Raw genomic sequence first — 19,005 nt, 5'->3', positions numbered from 1 at the left:
TAAACAAGTTAAACTGATTCCAGTTTTGAACATAGCTTTGCTATCTTTATGGTGTCACACACACGCACACCACCCTCAGGTTCAGCTCCTCGAGTAAAACTTACCAAATATACATACCAATTTCACCTACAATATTTAAACACCTACTTTTATTATTATTATTATTATTATTATTATTATTATTATTATTATTATTATTATTATTAATAACTAAAACCAAAAAGCTTAATAGTCTGTTAAGTACATTTTGTTTTTAACACCCTAGTAATAAAACTCCACATATTTCCTGTACAGTCATAGCAAACATAAACGTTGGGTGGAATTAAGGTTACAATTACATGGAATTCTGAGCCATTGCAGTTTTTTATGAGCTTGCCCAGACACACCTTAGCTCGTTATTTCCATACAATATGCTTGACTAAACTCATAGCAAAACCTGGAACCCCGTTCCATTTTAGTTGCTTTTAAAAAATACCAAACAACAACTTTTTATTTATTTATTTATTTATTTATTTATTTATTTATTTATTTATTTAATGCACAAAGTCTGTAGTAATCATATTTTTTTGTTATTTATTACTTGGCTGCTATAAGAACAGCAGCACCATTTTTCAGATTTAATCAAGAGGGTTTAAAATACTAAAATAATTTTTTGAAATACTAAAACAAACTAAAAAAAATCATTTTGACTATTTTTTTATGTAGAACACATTAAAAAAAAAAATACAGTGGGAGGAAGTCCATTCAATTCCAGAGGTCGCTGATTTGTGTCAGTCATCACTGCTTAACCGCGGAGTCAAGTCAGATTTGATGTCTTAATAAGTATTATCAAAGGCAGCATTGCTGTACTCATAACGGTCATGGTCCACATAAGTTTTGGCAAAGTTCTGCTTACTGGCCTCGGGTGTGGATTCAAAGCCATGGTTAGAGTAATGAGAGCTGTAGCCAGTGTTTAAGGCCTTACTCAATACTGGTGGCTTGGTTCTTGCGCCACTGATCTGGTATGATGGAATCCTATCACGATGCAGTCCTCTGACTGTGTCAAAGCCTTGGCCTCTCTCTAGGGTAGAGTCTTCCGCTGGCTTTTTACGTTTGACACAGCAGATGCACTTATTCCTGGAAACAAAACAAAACAAAAAAAAAATACAATTAGTTACTGACTGTTATACATACAGTATAAGAGTATTATCTTATATCAATTTCTATATCTTATTTAACTTAATGCAGTAGATTCTACAATCAAATTCATACCTTACAAGAAAAGTAACTGGTGCATTTATCAGTGTGTTTAAAATTGAAAAATAACACAGAGACACAAAAAAGTGCTTAATTTTCTTACCCTTTCATGAAGGTGACAGCCATGAGTAAGATGATAAATATAGAGGAGATAATGCAAACTATGGCAATCTTGAGCCACACTAAAATATAAACAATATAAAAAAAGTTCATTTCAGACAGGCAAATCACATTGAGAGTATAATGTATTATATTTGAGTGGGGAGTGACTGCTTACATTTGTCATCCTTGATTACTGGAATAAAGTCTGTGACTGCCAAAAAGAAAAGAAAAAAAGATTCAAAATCCAATTGTTTTATGCAACTATTAAACAGTTCATATCATATCCTGTAGGATTTGTTATAGTTCTTGAAAGTATTACAAATAAATCTTACTATTTGGGTTGAAGCAGTAGGCTGAAGCAAGCTGGCTGGGTTTGTTGACACATGGAGTAACTGTCAGCTTTCCACTGGAGAACTGAACCACGTCCTTGTCTTTGCTCCACGCAGGTCTGTAAGGAGAAAGACAATACAGTATACTGAGGGATCGACCTTCAACTCTATATTAATCCCACTGATGTCACACAGATTCCCTCCCTCCTGATTAACATCATATAATACAAGTATGCTGGACTGTAATAGACCAGCTTCAAGGATGAGATCCTCCACTGTTTAAATCAGGGGTGTCAAATCACTGTCCTCGAGGACCATTCCACTCCAGGTTTAACAGGTAAAATTATATAGTAAACTACTTCAGGGTCTGGATCTAGCTTTAATTGGTTCAATTAACCCTTTAAGGTACAAAGGAAGTATGTGTCCCACGAATAAAATTATGCTAACTTTTTTTTTTTTTTTGCAATGAGGCGCATGAAACATGGTTTAAAATGTACTGACAGGTTGGATCTGGTCATCCAAATTGTCAGTTTCCTCCCTGTGTCACTTGAGTCACTCTCAAATGTATTTTAAGAAGAAACTGTTTCAACAGCCGCTCAAATCCCAGTGTACCTTAAGGGTTTAAACAATTTAGAACAGAGCTGGAACAAAGACCAGGAGTGGAAGGGCCAGCTTTGGCCAACCCTGATTTAGATCAAGACAAAAAATAAAACAAATAGTGGTATATTGTTTTTGTAGATTTTTTAGGTGTCAGTCTAGTTCCAAAGAAAAGGTTTGTCAGCACTGCAGAGTGCCATTGAGATAATAAGGCCCTTAGGGAGTTTCTCTGCCCCCCTACCCCCACCCCACCCCACCCCACCCTGCCCCGCCCGCAATGAAAAGCAGTTTTATTACTTACATGCCGTCAGGGATGGGTGTGGATGTACTACTCAGTTGTTTCTTTGATGCCAAGCTATCACCAAGGGATAAACACCGTTGCATAGCTTCACTGTATGTCATGGTACTGTTCCCAAATGGAGGATAGACCACGTATACATCTGTAAAAGACACTGTGTGAAGAAACAGAGCCGAACTGATTTTTACCACTGTATTCCAAAACCTCTTCAGTATTGTCATATCCTTTGCTGTTATGTTTTAATTCTGAATAGGCGTTATACATGGAACTGGTTGTACAGTTAACTAGATCGGGAAGATGCACAGAAATCTTTTTGGGAAATGAAAGACTTGTAAAGGAACTGAGCAGAGACCAAGCAACATTGTATTATTGTACATCTTACCACGCCAATCTCAATCAGCTTTGCAATATTTGTTTTAGTGTTTTGTGGTATTTACTGTGTTGTACATAACAAAGAATTGTTTTTAAGAAAGTGTTTTACAAACGATAGCAGTAGCAGTACAGTAAAGCACACAAACTAAATTAACCAGCTTATAAATCAAATAACCAGGCATTTCCACTAGAACACACTAGCTCTCGAACTCAAGAGACCCGAGATGGTTACCATTGGTTTTGTAGCAGTAGGCACTGGGTGCAGTGTAGTATCCACAGGGCCCTTTTTTAATGATGCCTATATTACTGTTGCCACAAGTCTTGATCGCTGTGGTACGGGCAAGAAGAATTCGCTGCTCTTCCACCCATCCATACCTGCCATCAAAAAGTTACATCATGAAAATGAAGGGTGAGCCAAAGCATTTACTTCCATAAAAAAAGTCAAACTGAATGTGGTTCAGAAATAGATTGTAGTATAAAATCTCTGATGCTTTAAAAATTAGGTTTACATGATATGAGAATATTACAAGTACAGAGCAATGTATTCAAATTGTAATGTGGAAGGATCCTTCAAAACACATGTTGTTTTTTTTGTTTTTTTTATTTATATTCGATTGCAATGTAAATGCAATTCAATGTATTGGTATGTGGGTTGTGCAGATTATGGGTTATTTTCAATTGACTCAACCAAGATAATGTATTTGATAATGGTAACACCGTGTAACAATTATTTTTTTTTTTTTTTGGTTCCTGGGTATTAAGTGTTATTTCCTAATTGCTTATGCCTCAAAAGTATAGAAAATGGCTATTATTCCCCACAAACTTTGCTTTTGTGACCAGGACAATGATATTTTGAAATTTTCCTATTTTCCAGAACATTTCAGATAGATTCAGTGCTGAGTAAACTTGGAGTAACTTCTAGAACTTTCTAGAACTTTCCAGTAATATAAATTGTAGTTTAAATACAGGGGCCTTAAGCCCACCAGTTCAGTTTAGTTCCAGCTGCCTAAGTGGATACATATCTGCATTTTTCTGAGATGGCATCAAGGTCATAAGAGACTTCAAAATGGTGGCATTCCTGATGGGTCTCCAAGGCGGTTTTACCAAGTTTCCCTGCTATCTTTGCCTTTGGGACAGTAGGGACTCCAAGGCGCACTACCACAGGCGGGACTGGCCACAGCGGACCGAGTTCTCTGTGGGGAGGAACAACGTCAAGTGGGAGCCACTGGTGGACCCCCGGAAGGTGCTGATGCCACCACTGCACATCAAATTGGGCCTTATGAAACAATTTGTCAGAGCTCTAGATAAGGAGTCGGCTGCCTTCAAGTACCTTCAAGACTTCTTCCCTAAGCTGTCTGAGGCAAAGGTCAAAGCCGGTGTCTTCGTCGGACCACAGATAAAGAAGATCCTGGAGTGCAATGAATTCCCCAAGAAGCTCACTAGTAAGGAGAAAGCGGCTTGGAACAGCTTTGTCGCAGTGGTTCGGGGCTTCCTGGGAAATCACAAGGCCAAAAACTATGTGGAGCTGGTTGAGACTCTGGTGAAGAACTACGGCACAATGAGCTGTAGGATGTCCCTCAAAGTCCATATCCTTGATGCTCATCTTGATAAATTCAAGGAGAACATGGGAGCGTACTCGGAGGAGCAAGGCGAGCGCTTCCACCAGGATATACTGGACTTTGAACGCCACTACCAAGGACAGTATAACGAGAACATGATGGGAGACTACATTTGGGGGCTGATTCGTGAAAGTGATTTACAGTATAATCGTAAATCTTGAAAAACTACTCACTTCTAAATCTTTTGTAGTCATTTTTGTATTACTTTAGTATAAATACATGTTAATTTGGATTCATATGTTGTTTTTTTTTTGACTTTATGTGAACGAAGAGACACAAATTCGCCCGTTTTCTCATTGAAAATAGGTAAATTTCAAAATATCACTGTCCTGGTCACAAAAGCAAAGTTTGTGGGGAATAATAGCCATTTTCTATGCTTTTGAGGCAGAAGTAATTAGGAAATAACACTTACTACCAAGGAACAAAAATTGTGTTACATAGTGTAATCAAGGTGAAACAGACCCCAATGTAAGAGGTTGAATCATTTGTAAGTACTTCAATTATTTCCATTTTAATATCCTACTATGACCTCTATCACTCTCTATAGTTTTTTTTTCTGCTTGCAAAGTACAGGATTACTATCACAGCTTTTTTCAAGCATTGTCTAAAAGCTGAATTTCTGAAGTGAGAACTCTGACCCACTAGGGTGGTGTGCATCTCTAATTTCCAGTTCCTTGTGAAAGATGTTTTTCCATTGACTTTACAGATCAGTTGCAGAGGTGTGGCTGAAATGACTTACACACACCCCCAGTGGCCATTTAGAAAACTTGCCGCATTTCAGAAGTTCAGCTTTTCGAAGTAGAATATTTAATAAGCAGTGCAAACATAAACAGCAGAGAATGACACAAAATGACAAATTAAAAAGTAAGAAATTAAATTAAACATTCTGAAAATGTATATGGTACTGAATGTGTTCAATTCTAACCACACTCTCAGTGCATACGTTACCTGCAGGTCTGGAAGCTGATGTTCCGAGCACTGCTCACCTGCTCTAAGGTTGCTAAAGCTGCATTCTGCGACAGACAGTACTCTCTGGATTGAGTGTAATTAAATGTAGTGATACTGGACTCAAAAACCCCTGAAATAACTGGTGAAAAAAAAGGAAAGATGTCTTAATGGAAATAAAGAACAAGCCAACATGTACAGTACTAAATAATCCTGGAGCAATGTGGATTAAAGGGAGGTGGAGAAGCTCTGTATTGCTTTACACTTGGGTTTTCGAAACCAACCCTTGACGAGACTAAAATATATTGCCATGCCTCTCTGGCTTTAAATTTGCAGTTCAGTGGCATCTGTGCTTGAAATTGTTTAAGCTATAATGAAACTGTGATCATGTGTTTTTATTTTTCTAATATATTTATTTAGATGTCTCTTTGTATTCGCGATGCTTTCACTATTGAGCTGTACCTGTGCTGGCCCTGCAGGCCCAAAAGTGAATAAACTAAACTGAACAGCAGATAACCCTTTAAATCCTGCGTCTCTTGTGTAAATGTTTGATACCAGTTAATCAAAATAGATTGCTACAGTAGTGTGAAAATGTATTAGAACACCCCATTGCTTCTGTTGTTTTGATTTGTTGTGCATATGAAATCCAAACCACTGTAACTGATAATCTTGGAAAATTGTCAAATAAGCAAATTAGCAATTGTCTGATTTAATTGATGATAGGCCATGTGTGGAATTCATTAAAAAATAATAAGATAAAAAGGAACACACATACACAAATGGTAAAATGCATGTTACTTTTTTAAAGTTGTTCAACATGCCTATTAAAGCACAAAGTGATCTAGCATTTTCACAAGAGTGCCTATTGTTTCTACATCACTAATTACTAAGTCTCACACAAAGAGGTTTTCATGCAGGTAGGTATTTAAGGATATAAATGACAAATCGAGGTGTTCTAATAAATTGGCACATTATTGTATAATAGGTTTTAAAAAAAGACAGATATTCTGTCCCTTGAAGGTATAAATACAATCTCACTATATAGTAGACAGACAGACAGAGACAGATAGACGATCTTACCAATGTCATATAGTGAACAGGTAGCAGCGTGCAGAAGGATAGCTAAACAGAACAAAATCCTCATTGTGATACCTATGATATTTGCTATGGAGTGAAGACTTCCAATCGTGTTTGCTCTTCTGTAGTTGCTTAGAAGCCAGTGAATCTATATACTCAAAAAATAAGAACCTGCCGAGGGCACTGGGTTGTCTTTCTAGGTCAGCCAACGCAAGAGACTGTGAAAAAAATGACACACCTTTCCACTTTATAACAACGTACTGATGTAGTACATACCAAAGTCCAAGGTGCAGATGCATTTTCTATATTTATCGTATGATTTATTGTTATCGGACACTAAGCTGATGTATCGGACACTAAGCTGTATTTTTAACACTTTTCTATTGCACATGTTCAAGATCCATTATAGCTCAGGAAGACTGACTAAAGGGCTATGACTGAAAGCATACTTTCTGAAAGCATTAGAAGAATTAAGTATAAAACAAACACAGAACTGCTTAGAACCACAATCTAACTCCTCTAAACAAGCTGCTTCTTGCCAGTGTTGTACCATTATGGTGTTTTTATTCCTTTTAGAGAATCTCAAACAAAGAATTTTAGGAAAAATGTATTTTTGTAGATTATCAAAAAAAGTTACAAGAAATAGATTTTTTTTTTTTTTTTTGCAAAACTCCAAAAATGCTAATTCAAACCCTTTGATGCTATGATAGTATTGTCTACAAGGTGCTAGAAATTTCAATATGATAATGAAGAACCTAATTCTAGAAAAGTCTAGAAAATGCTGGATTGTAGGTGAACATTCTTAGAAAGTATAAAAGGGTTAGGCATAGGATGATTGCTGTCATTACCAGTAAGTCAATATGGGACAAAGTAAAGACCTATCTGAAGAAAATGAGTTATTGTCATAAAGCTGGAGAAGGATAGTTCCAAGCATTTCATTTCACAATTTCAAATATTGTTTCTATTATCAAGAAGTACAAGACTCATGGTACTGTCACAATGCTCCCTCGGTCTGGAAGAAAGAAGGTTCTTTCACCAAGAACAAGAAGAAGAATTGTGAGGAAGGTTAATAACAATCCGAGATTGACTGCCAAAGATATTCAAAGTGAATTGGCTGCAGGTGGTACTGGGATTTCCATTACAACCATAGGTCAAGTATTGCATGGTGAATGTCTCAGTAGTCGCAGGCCAAAGAAAAAGCCACTCTTAGAAAAACGTCACAAGGACAATCACTTAAAGTTTGCAAAACGGCATTTAAATGATGGATATGAGTTCTGGTCAAATGTTTTGTGGAGTGATGAAACAAAAATCGAGCTATTTGGTCATGCTGATAGTCGTTACGTTTGGAGAAAGTCCAAAGCACACATCACAATCTACTTTAGAATTGTTAAAGAAGAATAAAATCAAGGTTCTGGAATGGTCTAGTCAAAGTCCCAATCTAAATCCGATTGTGAATCTTTGGTATGAGTTGAAGGCTGTGCACAAGAGAAGTCCTCGAAATTTGAATGAACTGGAACAATGCTTTGTTGAAGAATGGTCAAAAATCACTAATGAATAATGCCAAAAGCTCATTGACAAATATCCTAATTGTTTAAAATAGGTTATTATTGCTAAAGGTACCTCAACTAGCTATTAATTTCATTTCCCTTGTCAGGGTATGAATACTTTTGAATTAGCATTCTTTGAATTTTGCAAAAAATAATTGCTAAAATAAATAATTGTAGAAATCTTGTAACTTGTTCCTCATCCACAAAAGCAAAAACTTTTGCTACAAAAGATTTTTCCTGCAATTATTTGTTTTTGAGAAATTTCTAGAAATGATAAATTCCCATTGGGGTATGTAAACTTTTGCCTACAACTATATATATACACTGTATATATAGTAACAAAGCCTGACGGCTCAAATTCATTGCACCCTTTTAAAAGCAGACCAAGACACAGAACAGTACTTTTTAGGCACTTTCATGCACTTTTATTAATTACAGAAAATAAACTAGCAAAACACAAAATACGTGGAGTACTAAACTGTACTTTGCAAGCTTTTAACTAACACCAGACAGCTAAGCTGTTTACCAGTCAAAACCCAGTTGTTTCACACACAAATAGGTTCACCCTATGTTCACGCAGAACCTGTTCTTGTTTACACAGGTCTGCTCTGCACATGGCCTTTCTCCATCCGCCTACTCTATAGGGTTTCCCCTGCCTTAATCAGCCTCAGGTGCTTCACTTTAAAATGGTAACCCTGTGGAATTCTGGGAAATGTAGTCCTGCAGCACATATTTTCTCCTCCCCCCTCAAGCCAAGCCAAGCCAAGTACAAGGTTGTCCTGGAAGAAAACTTGCTTCCTTCTGCTCTGACAATATTCCCCAACTCTGAGGATTGGTTTTTCCAGCAGGACAATGCTCCATGCCACACAGCCAGGTCAATCAAGGTGTGATGGAGGACCACCAGATCACCAGGGCAGCAGTGTGGAAGAGTGGTTAGGGCTCTGGACTCTTGACCGGAGGGTTGTGGGTTCAATCCCCAGTGGGGGACACTGCTGTTGTACCCTTGAGCAAGGTACTTTACCTAGATTGCTCCAGTAAAAACCCAACTGTATAAATGGGTAATTGTATGTAAAAATAATGTGATATCTGTATAATGTGAAATAATGTATAATGTGATATCTTGTAACAGTTGTAAGTCGTTCTGGATAAGGGCGTCTGCTAAGAAATAAATAATAATAATAATAAATCAAGACCCTGTCATGGCCAGCCCAATCTCCAGACCTGAACCCCATTGAAAACCTCTGGAATGTGATCAAGAGGAAGATGGATGGTCACAAGCCATCAAACAAAGCCGAGCTGCTTGAATTTTTGCGCCAGGAGTGGCATAAAGTCACCCAACATCAATGTGAAAGACTTGTGGAGAGCATGCCAAGACGCATGAAAGCTGTGCTTGAAAATCAGGGTTATTCCACCAAATATTGATTTCTGAACTCTTCCTAAGTTAAAACATTAGTATTGTGTTGTTTAAAAATAAGTATGAGCTTATTTTCTTTGCATTATTCGAAGTCTGACAACACTGCATCTTTTTTGTTATTTTGACCAGTTGTCATTTTCTGCAAATAAATGCTCTAAATGACAATATTTTTATTTGGAATATGGGAGAAATGTTGTCAGTAGTTTATAGAATAAAACAAAAATGTTCATTTTACCCAAACACATACCTCTAAATAGTAAAACCAGAGAAACTGATTATTTTATTATTATTATTATTTATTTCTTAGCAGACGCCCTTATCCAGGGCGACTTACAATTGTTACAAGATATCACATTATACATTATTTCACATTATACAGATATCACATTATTTTTACATACAATTACCCATTTATACAGTTGGGTTTTTACTGGAGCAATCTAGGTAAAGTACCTTGCTCAAGGGTACAACAGCAGTGTCCCCCACTGGGGATTGAACCCACAACCCTCTGGTCAAGAGTCCAGAGCCCTAACCACTACTCCATACTGCTCCCCTATTTTGCAGTGGTCTCTTAATTTTTTCCAGAGCTGTATATATATATATATATATATATATATATATATATATAATAAAAGAAAAAAGAGAAAAGGATATTTCAGGTACTTAAAAAGGTAGAATAATTGATTACAAATCAATTATCAGGACGTTTCGGACTACAAGTCCTTCATCGGCCAAATACAAAAAAACAGTGGGTGCGTTAAGTAAGTGAGCGGCTCAGTAAAAAAATCAACTTAACGACTCGCTCAGTTCCACTCCCGCTGAGCCGCTCAGAGCGCTCCTGAGCATTTTTCATCAGTGATCAGAGTGAGCGGACGGAATGGACACCTGCAGGAAACAAGTGGAGATGACAGGCAGGATTGACAAATACGTTTGTCAAGAACAATGAACTGGTTTCGACTTATGAAGTTATGTATTAAATTGGCTAAATAAGATGGTAAAAATTGTTGATTTCAATTTTGTATCATTTAATTTCATTTTTTTTTAAATGTAGAGCTGTTTTATAGTTATTAGTGTATTATTATTAGGCTTGTAGTATTAATATTATTCATAATTCTCATTATTAACGTCGGTATTGTCGGTATTAAACACAGCCAGATATGAGGTTCAGTCCAAACAGAGCTCCGAACTCAGCGAGGTACAGCAGGGGACAGTAACCACACGGGGTCATTTCATCTACCATCACCTAATTAATAATTATTATTCACCATTTTTAAAAGTCGCTCAGCGCTCTCGTGGAGCAGAGCGTTAAATCATTTAAATCTGCTCAGTGTGCTTTCTGAGCGTTCTCACTCTGAGCGGCTCACTTACTTAACGCGCAGACTGCTTTAAGAAGTTGATAAAAAAACAAACAAGTAGTCTTTTAAAATAAAATCCAGAATGTTGATGATGATGATGATGATGATGACCTCAGAATAGAATGTTCATTCCAAATGGCTCCAAAGTACCTAGTTTGAAAATAAGTTCACATTCCTTTTGTTTCCTGACAGCATTAGTTCCATAGCATTGAACCATCCCACAAATTGTGATGTCTTCTATAGTGTGGTCATTTCTGTTAAAATGTCTGGCGACGGGAAAGGTAGAGGTGTTAATTCGTATACTTCTCAGATGTTCCACGAAGCGATCAGCCAAGCGTCGTTTTGTTTTACCAATATATAGCTTGTTACATTTGATGCAGCCAATGCAATATACTATTCCTTTACTAATGCAAGTAGAAGTCTCATGGATAGTAAATTAGGATTTTGCTCCCTTAACTAGGCACTTTGGAGCCATTTGGAATGAACATTCTATTCTGAGGTCATCATCATCATCATCATCGTCATCATTGCCTAGAGAAGGCCGTCCACCAAAACTCAGTGACCAGGTAAGGAGGGCATTAGTCAGAGAAGCAACCAAGAGGCCAATGGTAACTCTGAAGGAGCTGGAGAGATCCACAGCTGAGATGGGAGAAACCGTCCATGGGACAACTATAACCCGGACGCTCCACAAAGCTGGGCTTTATGGAAGAGTGGCAAGAAGAAAGCCATTAACAAAACCCATATCAAATCCTGTTTGGATTTTGCCAAAAGGCATGTGGGAGACACAGCAAACATGTGGGAAAAGGTTCTCTGGTCTGATGAGACCAAAATTTAACTTTTTAGCCTTAGCGCAAAACGCTATCTGTGGCGCAAAGCCACACTGCTCATCACCCTGAGAACACCATCCCCACGGTGAAGCATGGTGGTGGCAGCATCATGTTATGGGGATGCTTTTCATTGGCAGGGACTGGGAAACTGGTCAGGATTGAGGGCAAGATGGATGGAGCCAAATACAGGGAAATTCTAGAGGAAAACCTGTTTCAGTCTGCAAGAGACCTGGGACTGGGGCGGAGGTTCACCTTCCAGCAGCACAATGACCTTAAACACACAGCAAAAGCTACACTGGAGTGGTTTAAAAACAAGAACCTGAATGTCTTAGAATGGCCCAGTCAAAGCCCAGACATCAATCCGATTGAGAATCTGTGGCAAGACTTGAAAATTGCTGTTCACCAACGGTCCCCATCCAACTTGACAGAGCTTGAGCAATTTTGCCAAGAAGAATGGGCAAAAATTGCAGGACCCAGATGTGCAAAGCTGATAGAGACTTACCCAAAAAGACTCACAGCTGTAATTGCTGTCAAAGGTGCTTCTACCAAGTATTGACTCAGGGGGGTGAATACTTATGCAACCAACAAATGTCTTTTTTTTGTTTAATTAACCTTTGTGTCACAATAAAAAATATTTTGCACCTTCAAAGTGTTAAGTATGTTGTGTAAATCAAATGGTAAAAATCCCAATTAAATCCATTTTAATTCCAGGTTGTAACACTACAAAATGTGGAAAAGTCCAAGGGGGGTGAATACTTATGCAAGGCACTGTATATATACACACACAGGTGCCAAAGCAGTCAATTGGATGATTTTCACTTTTATATTACTCTACATGTGTGAAAAGATACACCGTTGTCAGTTCTTGACTTTTACTAAATATACAGCTTTTGAAAGGCACGATCGCAAAAAAAATAAAGTTATACCTCTCCCAAGAACTTCCAGACATATACACACACACACACACAAACAACAATAGCATTTCGCTCATACAGTATTAGTAGTATTTAGGCTTCTTAGTTGTTTTTTTTCTTCCCGTCTGGACAGTGGCTGAGAATGCGCTGTATAGTATTGATTAGATCAGTTTGCGCAGCCCTTAAATGAATGAAAATGTGAATGCAACAAAGTGGAGTTGGCATTCAGACCAGGTGGCAGCAACACAGCTCTCAGGAAGCTTACAGGCAAGCCCGCGGGCGCCAGGCCAGACTACAGGGGTCGCTGGTGCGGGGTGAGCCGAGGACACCCTGGCTGACCTAACCCTCCCTCCCGTCCTCGGTCGGCAAAGGAAAAGCCTGGACTCGAACTCGCAACGTCCAGACTATAGGCCACATCCTGCACTCCACATGGAGCACCTTTACTGGATGTGCCACTCGGGAGCCTCCTGAACTTATAACATTTTGACTTCATTTGGCCAGTTCCAACCCTTGTCCGTTTTTCAGGAAACACAACAGGTTCGCTGAATAGAGGTAAAGTGACCAGAGATAGTAACAGAGTGGCAGAGGCAGAGTCCAAAATGTTTTATTACAATAATCACACAGTTACATAAAAATCAGTTCAAATAAACAATACAATCTATCACAGTTTTAATAAGAGAAAGTCAGTTCACGGGTAGGAGCCCAGGCTATAAGAATAGTTTGTTAGTTTGTAGTTTGAGTTGGTAGAGAGACCTCTACAGAAAATATAAAAGAGGTTGTCTTGCTATATGAGGAGAGGTGTGGCCTCCAAGACTGTACCCAGCACCCCTTGAGGATAGGTAGCGGATGCAAACCTGAATCCCTGGAGGGTGGAATAGGTAGTGGATGCAAACCTGAAAATTGAACGGACAGAAAAGTAGTTACCCTGTTTATTGGAGAGCTGCTTGCGATGGGAGCAGAGAGCTCCCTCAGGGAATCTGGAAATAGGTAGAAAGTAGAAAGGTTAGTTGGGACATTGAGCGCTAAGCACACAGCAGGCTAAAACCTGAGCAAATAGTATGAAGAAAGAATGAGCCTCTGATTTTAGTTAAGTAATAGCGCATGAGCTGCGAGAGGATAGGTGTGGCCGGGGGTGACATAGTGACATAGCCTGACCCAAGGTTGGGCAGTGAGATCACTTGCCCCCCAGCGGGGACTGATGACAGAGGCACATGGTACAAAAGGAGGAGGAGGGAAAAGCAAAACATTTGAAAAGGGAGATAGATGTGACTAAGCTTTAAATAGGATTTCGATGATGATTGACATAGAGATTAATGATGATTGACAGGCTGAAATTAGAAAAGCCCTAGCTCTCGCCCCCCGAACTCTACCTAAAGGTTTAACATTTAAATAAAGGCAGCTAAAAAATACACTGTATTCAACAGGAAGGGTCCTTAGACAAGGGCCTAGCAACAATTGCATTTCTCATTGACCGATGGTGGATAGATAGAAACAGATCTCCCCAGCAAGGATTCTTCAACAATACCAAATAGTTAATAAAAACACACAGGAAAGCAACTGTATTTGAAAAGTCAGCAGTAGTATACAGGGGTCCCCAAGGATTAAGGATTAATTTAATGATTAATTTAATAGACTGGCAGACTGACACACATTATATAAACCCAGTTATATTTGTATTTATTATTTATTTCTTAGCAGACACCCTTATCCAGGACGACTTATAATTGTTAAAAGATATCACATTATTTGTACATACAAATCGAGAGAGAGAGAGAGAGAGAGAGAGAGAGAGAGAGAGAGAGAGAGAGAGAGAGAGAGAGAGAGAGAGAGAGAGAGATTCTGGTATAGTAAGCAAACTTGTTAAATTTGCAGACAACACATAAATAGGAGGAGTGGCAAACACATGATCTAGACAGCATTCAGAACTGGGCAGACACATGGCAAATAACATTCAATAGAGAAAAGTGTAAGGTACTGCACGCAGGCAATAATAATGTGCATTATAAATATCATATGGGAGATACTGAAATTGAAGAAGGAATCTATGAAAAAGACCTAGGAGTTTATGTTGACTCAGAAATGGCTTGATCTAGACAATGTGGGGAAGCTATAAAAAATGCCAACAAGATGCTCGGATATATTGTGAAAAGTGTTGAATTTAAATCAAGGGAAGTAATGTTAAAACTTTACAATACATTAGCAAGACCTCATCTAGAATATTGTGTTCAGTTCTGGTCACCTCGTTACAAAAAGGATATTGCTACTCTAGAAAGAGTGCAAAGAAGTGCGACCAGAATTATCCCGGGTTTAAAAGGCATGTCGTATGCAGACAGGCTAAAAGAATTGAATCTGTTCAGTCTTGAACAAAGAAGACTTCGCAGTGATCTGAATTCCAAGTTCTAAACGGTACAGACAATGTCGACCCAGGGGACTTTTTTGACCTGAAAAAAGAAACAAGGACCGGGGGTCACAAATAGAGATTAGATAAAGGGGCATTCAGAACAGAAAATAGAAGGCACTTTTTTACACAAAGAATTTTGAGGGTCTGGAACCGACTCCCCAGTAATGTTGTTGAAGCTGACACCCTGGGATCCTTCAAGAAGCTGCTTGATGAGATTCTGGGATCAATAAGCTACTAACAATCAAACAAGCAAGATTGGCCTCATCTCGTTTGTAAACTTTATGTTCTTAACTAACTAGCAGGTCAGTTAGGTGGCTGTTGTCCTCACCCGCACCAGTTAGTAACACCCACCTTCTACAAACAAAACCATGCCAAATTTAATAATTATTATTATTTAATTAAATAACTGCATACACAGCAAATTAATAAAAAAAAAACTATTTTAAAAAATGTGCTACACGTGTATTTTATTATTGTAGAATAGTATTCATAGTTTAAATATGTATTGTAATTGTGGACATTAACATTCGCTTATCCACATACACACTGTAATGCATATCTATAGACTACATACAATTAATTGGATGAAATGCAGGAATCAGAATGCATCATATACACGGTCTGACGTTATGGTCGAGCCTTATCATGTGACACTACTATCAAATTTAATTGGCTGTTATTGAAAATGTTGCCCTCGTGTTGCCTGAAAAATAGAACACCGTCCTAAGTGGGAGAAATGTCACCAGTGTGTGGCCACCTTGTTGTCGCCTGCGAGACCAGGCCTTTACAGTGCACTGAAGGCAAGCCCCAAACTGACTGACCTACTTTGACAAAGAAGAAATGCCTCCCCAACCGTAATTGCTGGCCAGCGAAATCAAATAAAAAGGCTTTCCCCGTTTTAAACCAGATGAGAGGAGAAGGACACAGCGTTTAGTAATAATAAGCAAACAGAAGGTATGGGGCTCTTAACCTGCCGCTTTAATGCTTTGATCCAACAAAAACACAACCTGAGACCGGGAAGTAACCACATGTCTTGGAGCTTTATTCAATATGCAAGATTTCCAAATGCCAAACACTTTACTTTTAGAATTATACTCACCTGGCTTTAACACCGCAGGACACCGACAAAATGCGTCTTCCGAGCACTCCCCTCTATAGCGGCACACCGAATACCAAGTCCCACACCTACCGTCCCTTCTTCTCTCCTGTTTCTTCTTCTGTTCTGTTAATGGTCACCAAGTTTCTAGCAAAACTTATTGTCACCACCTACTGTTCAGATTTGGCTATTAAAACTGCTGTGAACACTTAACCTTTTAAAATCTCTGTATGTTAAATATTCTTGAGTCTTCCTAATATATTTTGCAATACACCCAATAATACCTTTTTCTATTTTTCTATCACCTGTACCAATTCAAAAAAAATATTGGAAATATTGCAATCCCTCAGATGCTCCACTGTTTCCTTTCCACTACATTCCATACATAACCCGTTCTCATGCACTCCAGTTCTATATCGGTGTTCCTTTAATGTCGCATGCCCTGTAAGGCCTTATTAATGCTACTTCCTCTCCCCATCGCAAACAAAGGAACAATTTAAATAACCAGGGCAATTATCTAATTAAGACACCACTAAATCAATTAAAAAAAACGACATGTGCAATAAAGCAACGTACAACAAAACATTTGAACGAAGCCTGGTTACCTAGGAGAAAACAGATTACAATCCCCTTATCAAGTAGTCCTGCTACAGCAGCATGCTAGTTCACATGTTACAACTGCACACAATCACAGGTACAGTCACCAATTCGAGACACATTTGTAAAATATAAACATACTGAATTCATTGCAGTCATCAGCTGCATAGATTAACCATTCAGCAGAATGTGGAAACAAACAAGTGAATACAGATATTAAGCTACTGTTTTAGTACAGTATCACTTTAGTGTCTTAGCAAGTTGTTTTATTTTAAGCCGTTGAATATGATAGCAACCAACTTGCTCCTGAAGTATCACCCACCCAGCAAACACTTGCACTGTCGACCGGTCACTGTTCATCACAGCTACCGTACACAGCCCTTGGCGGAGGAATCAGCGACGGACGCTTCACAGCCTCTGGTACAAACAATCCTATTTCGATCTTTTTTTACATAAGGTTTTATATGTAATGTTTTCTTTACGTGTGCATAGTGGCGCTTTGTCTATTTTTAACACATGTACATAGATGCTAAACGTATAGTTATTAAATCACTAAATATGACCAATAAATGACCGATCGACAGTGCAAACAATCAACTAACTAGGCTGCCTGAGCTACACATTTGCAGTTTGTTTTTTTTTTTTTTTGGAGCGTGAAATCACTCTCAAAAAGCATTTCGCTCATACAGTATTAGTAGTATTTAGGCTTCTTAGTTGTTTTTTTTCTTCCCATCTGGACAGTGGCTGAGAATGCGCTGTATAGTATTGATTAGATCAGTTTGCGCAGCCCTTAAATGAATGAAAATGTGAATGCAACAAAGTGGAGTTGGCATTCAGACCAGGTGGCAGCAACGCAGCTCTCGGGAAGCTTACAGGCAAGCCCGCGGGCGCCAGGCCAGACTACAGGGGTCGCTGGTGCGGGGTGAGCCGAGGACACCCTGGCTGACCTAACCCTCCCTCCCGTCCTCGGTCGGCAAAGGAAAAGCCTGGACTCGAACTCGCAACTCCACATGGAGCACCTTTACTGGATGTGCCACTCGGGAGCCTCCTGAACTTATAACATTTTGACTTCATTTGGCCAGTTCCAACCCTTGTCCGTTTTTCAGGAAACACAACAGGTTCGCTGAATAGAGGTAAAGTGACCAGAGATAGTAACAGAGTGGCAGAGGCAGAGTCCAAAACGTTTTATTACAATAATCACACAGTTACATAAAAATCAGTTCAAATAAACAATACAATCTATCACAGTTTTAATAAGAGAAAGTCATTTCACGGGTAGGAGCCCAGGCTATAAGAATAGTTTGTTAGTTTGTAGTTTGATTTGGTAGAGAGACCTCTACAGAAAATATAAAAGAGGTTGTCTTGCTGTATGAGGAGAGGTGTGGCCTCCAAGACTGTACCCAGCACCCCTTGAGGATAGGTAGCGGATGCAAACCTGAATCCCTTGAGGGTGGAATAGGTAGTGGATGCAAACCTGAAAATTGAACGGACAGAAAAGTAGTTACCCTGTTTATTGGAGAGCTGCTTGCGGTGGGAGCAGAGAGCTCCCTCAGGGAATCTGGAAATAGGTAGAAAGTAGAAAGGTTAGTTGGGACATTGAGCGCTAAGCACACAGCAGGCTAAAACCTGAGCAAATAGTATGAAGAAAGAATGAGCCTCTGATTTTAGTTAAGTAATAGCGCATGAGCTGCGAGAGGATAGGTGTGGCCGGGGGTCCCCACTGACTCGTACGATGAGAACCCCCCTTATCCAAAGGCAAAAGTGACATAGCCTGACCCAAGGTTGGGCAGTGAGATCACTTGCCCCCCAGCGGGGACTGATGACAGAGGCACGTGGTACAAAAGGAGGAGGAGGGAAAAGCAAAACATTTGACAAGGGAGATATATGTGACTAAGCTTTAAATAGGATTTCGATGATGATTGACATAGAGATTAATGATGATTGACAGGCTGAAATTAGAAAAGCCCTAGCTCTCGCCCCCCGAACTCTACCTAAAGGTTTAACATTTAAATAAAGGCAGCTAAAAAATACACTGTATTCAACAGGAAGGGTCCTTAGACAAGGGCCTAGCAACAATTGCATTTCTCGTTGACCGATGGTGGATAGATAGAAACAGATCTCCCCAGCAAGGATTCTTCAACAAAACCAAATAGTTAATAAACACACACAGGAGAGCAACTGTATTTGAAAAGTCAGCAGTAGTATACAGGGGTCCCCAAGGATTAAGGATTAATTTAATGATTAATTTAATAGACTGGCAGACTGACACACATTATATA

General features: G+C 38.9%; 1 protein-coding gene across 1 annotated transcript; it reads right to left on the bottom strand.

The window, feature by feature from the left end:
* Positions 1-483: 483 nt before the first annotated feature.
* LOC131696726 (uncharacterized) lies at positions 484-17,071 on the bottom strand. The gene is made up of 8 exons (XM_058999279.1): positions 17,049-17,071; positions 5,502-5,640; positions 3,167-3,309; positions 2,566-2,704; positions 1,671-1,786; positions 1,514-1,549; positions 1,340-1,418; positions 484-1,116 (listed from the first exon to the last, which is right to left on the bottom strand). Exons 4-8 carry the CDS (start codon positions 2,664-2,666, stop codon positions 816-818), a joined length of 633 nt encoding a protein of 210 aa, XP_058855262.1. The 5' UTR covers positions 2,667-2,704; positions 3,167-3,309; positions 5,502-5,640; positions 17,049-17,071; the 3' UTR covers positions 484-815.
* Positions 17,072-19,005: the final 1,934 nt, after the last annotated feature.

This window comes from Acipenser ruthenus, chromosome 2 (assembly GCF_902713425.1).
Source record: "Acipenser ruthenus chromosome 2, fAciRut3.2 maternal haplotype, whole genome shotgun sequence".
In the NCBI taxonomy this organism is placed as follows: Eukaryota; Metazoa; Chordata; class Actinopteri; order Acipenseriformes; family Acipenseridae; genus Acipenser; species Acipenser ruthenus.
This window is presented reverse-complemented; position numbering and strand designations above follow the sequence as displayed.

Excerpts from the sequence above, each read along its gene's own strand:
- LOC131696726 (XM_058999279.1), bottom strand. The coding sequence starts at position 2,666 with ATGACATACAGTGAAGCTATGCAACGGTGTTTATCCCTTGGTGATAGC. Across the intron at positions 1,550-1,670 it reads CTACTGCTTCAACCCAAATA|TCACAGACTTTATTCCAGTA; the intron begins GTAAGATTTATT and ends TCTTTTTGGCAG. Across the intron at positions 1,117-1,339 it reads GCTGTCACCTTCATGAAAGG|GAATAAGTGCATCTGCTGTG; the intron begins GTAAGAAAATTA and ends TTTTGTTTCCAG.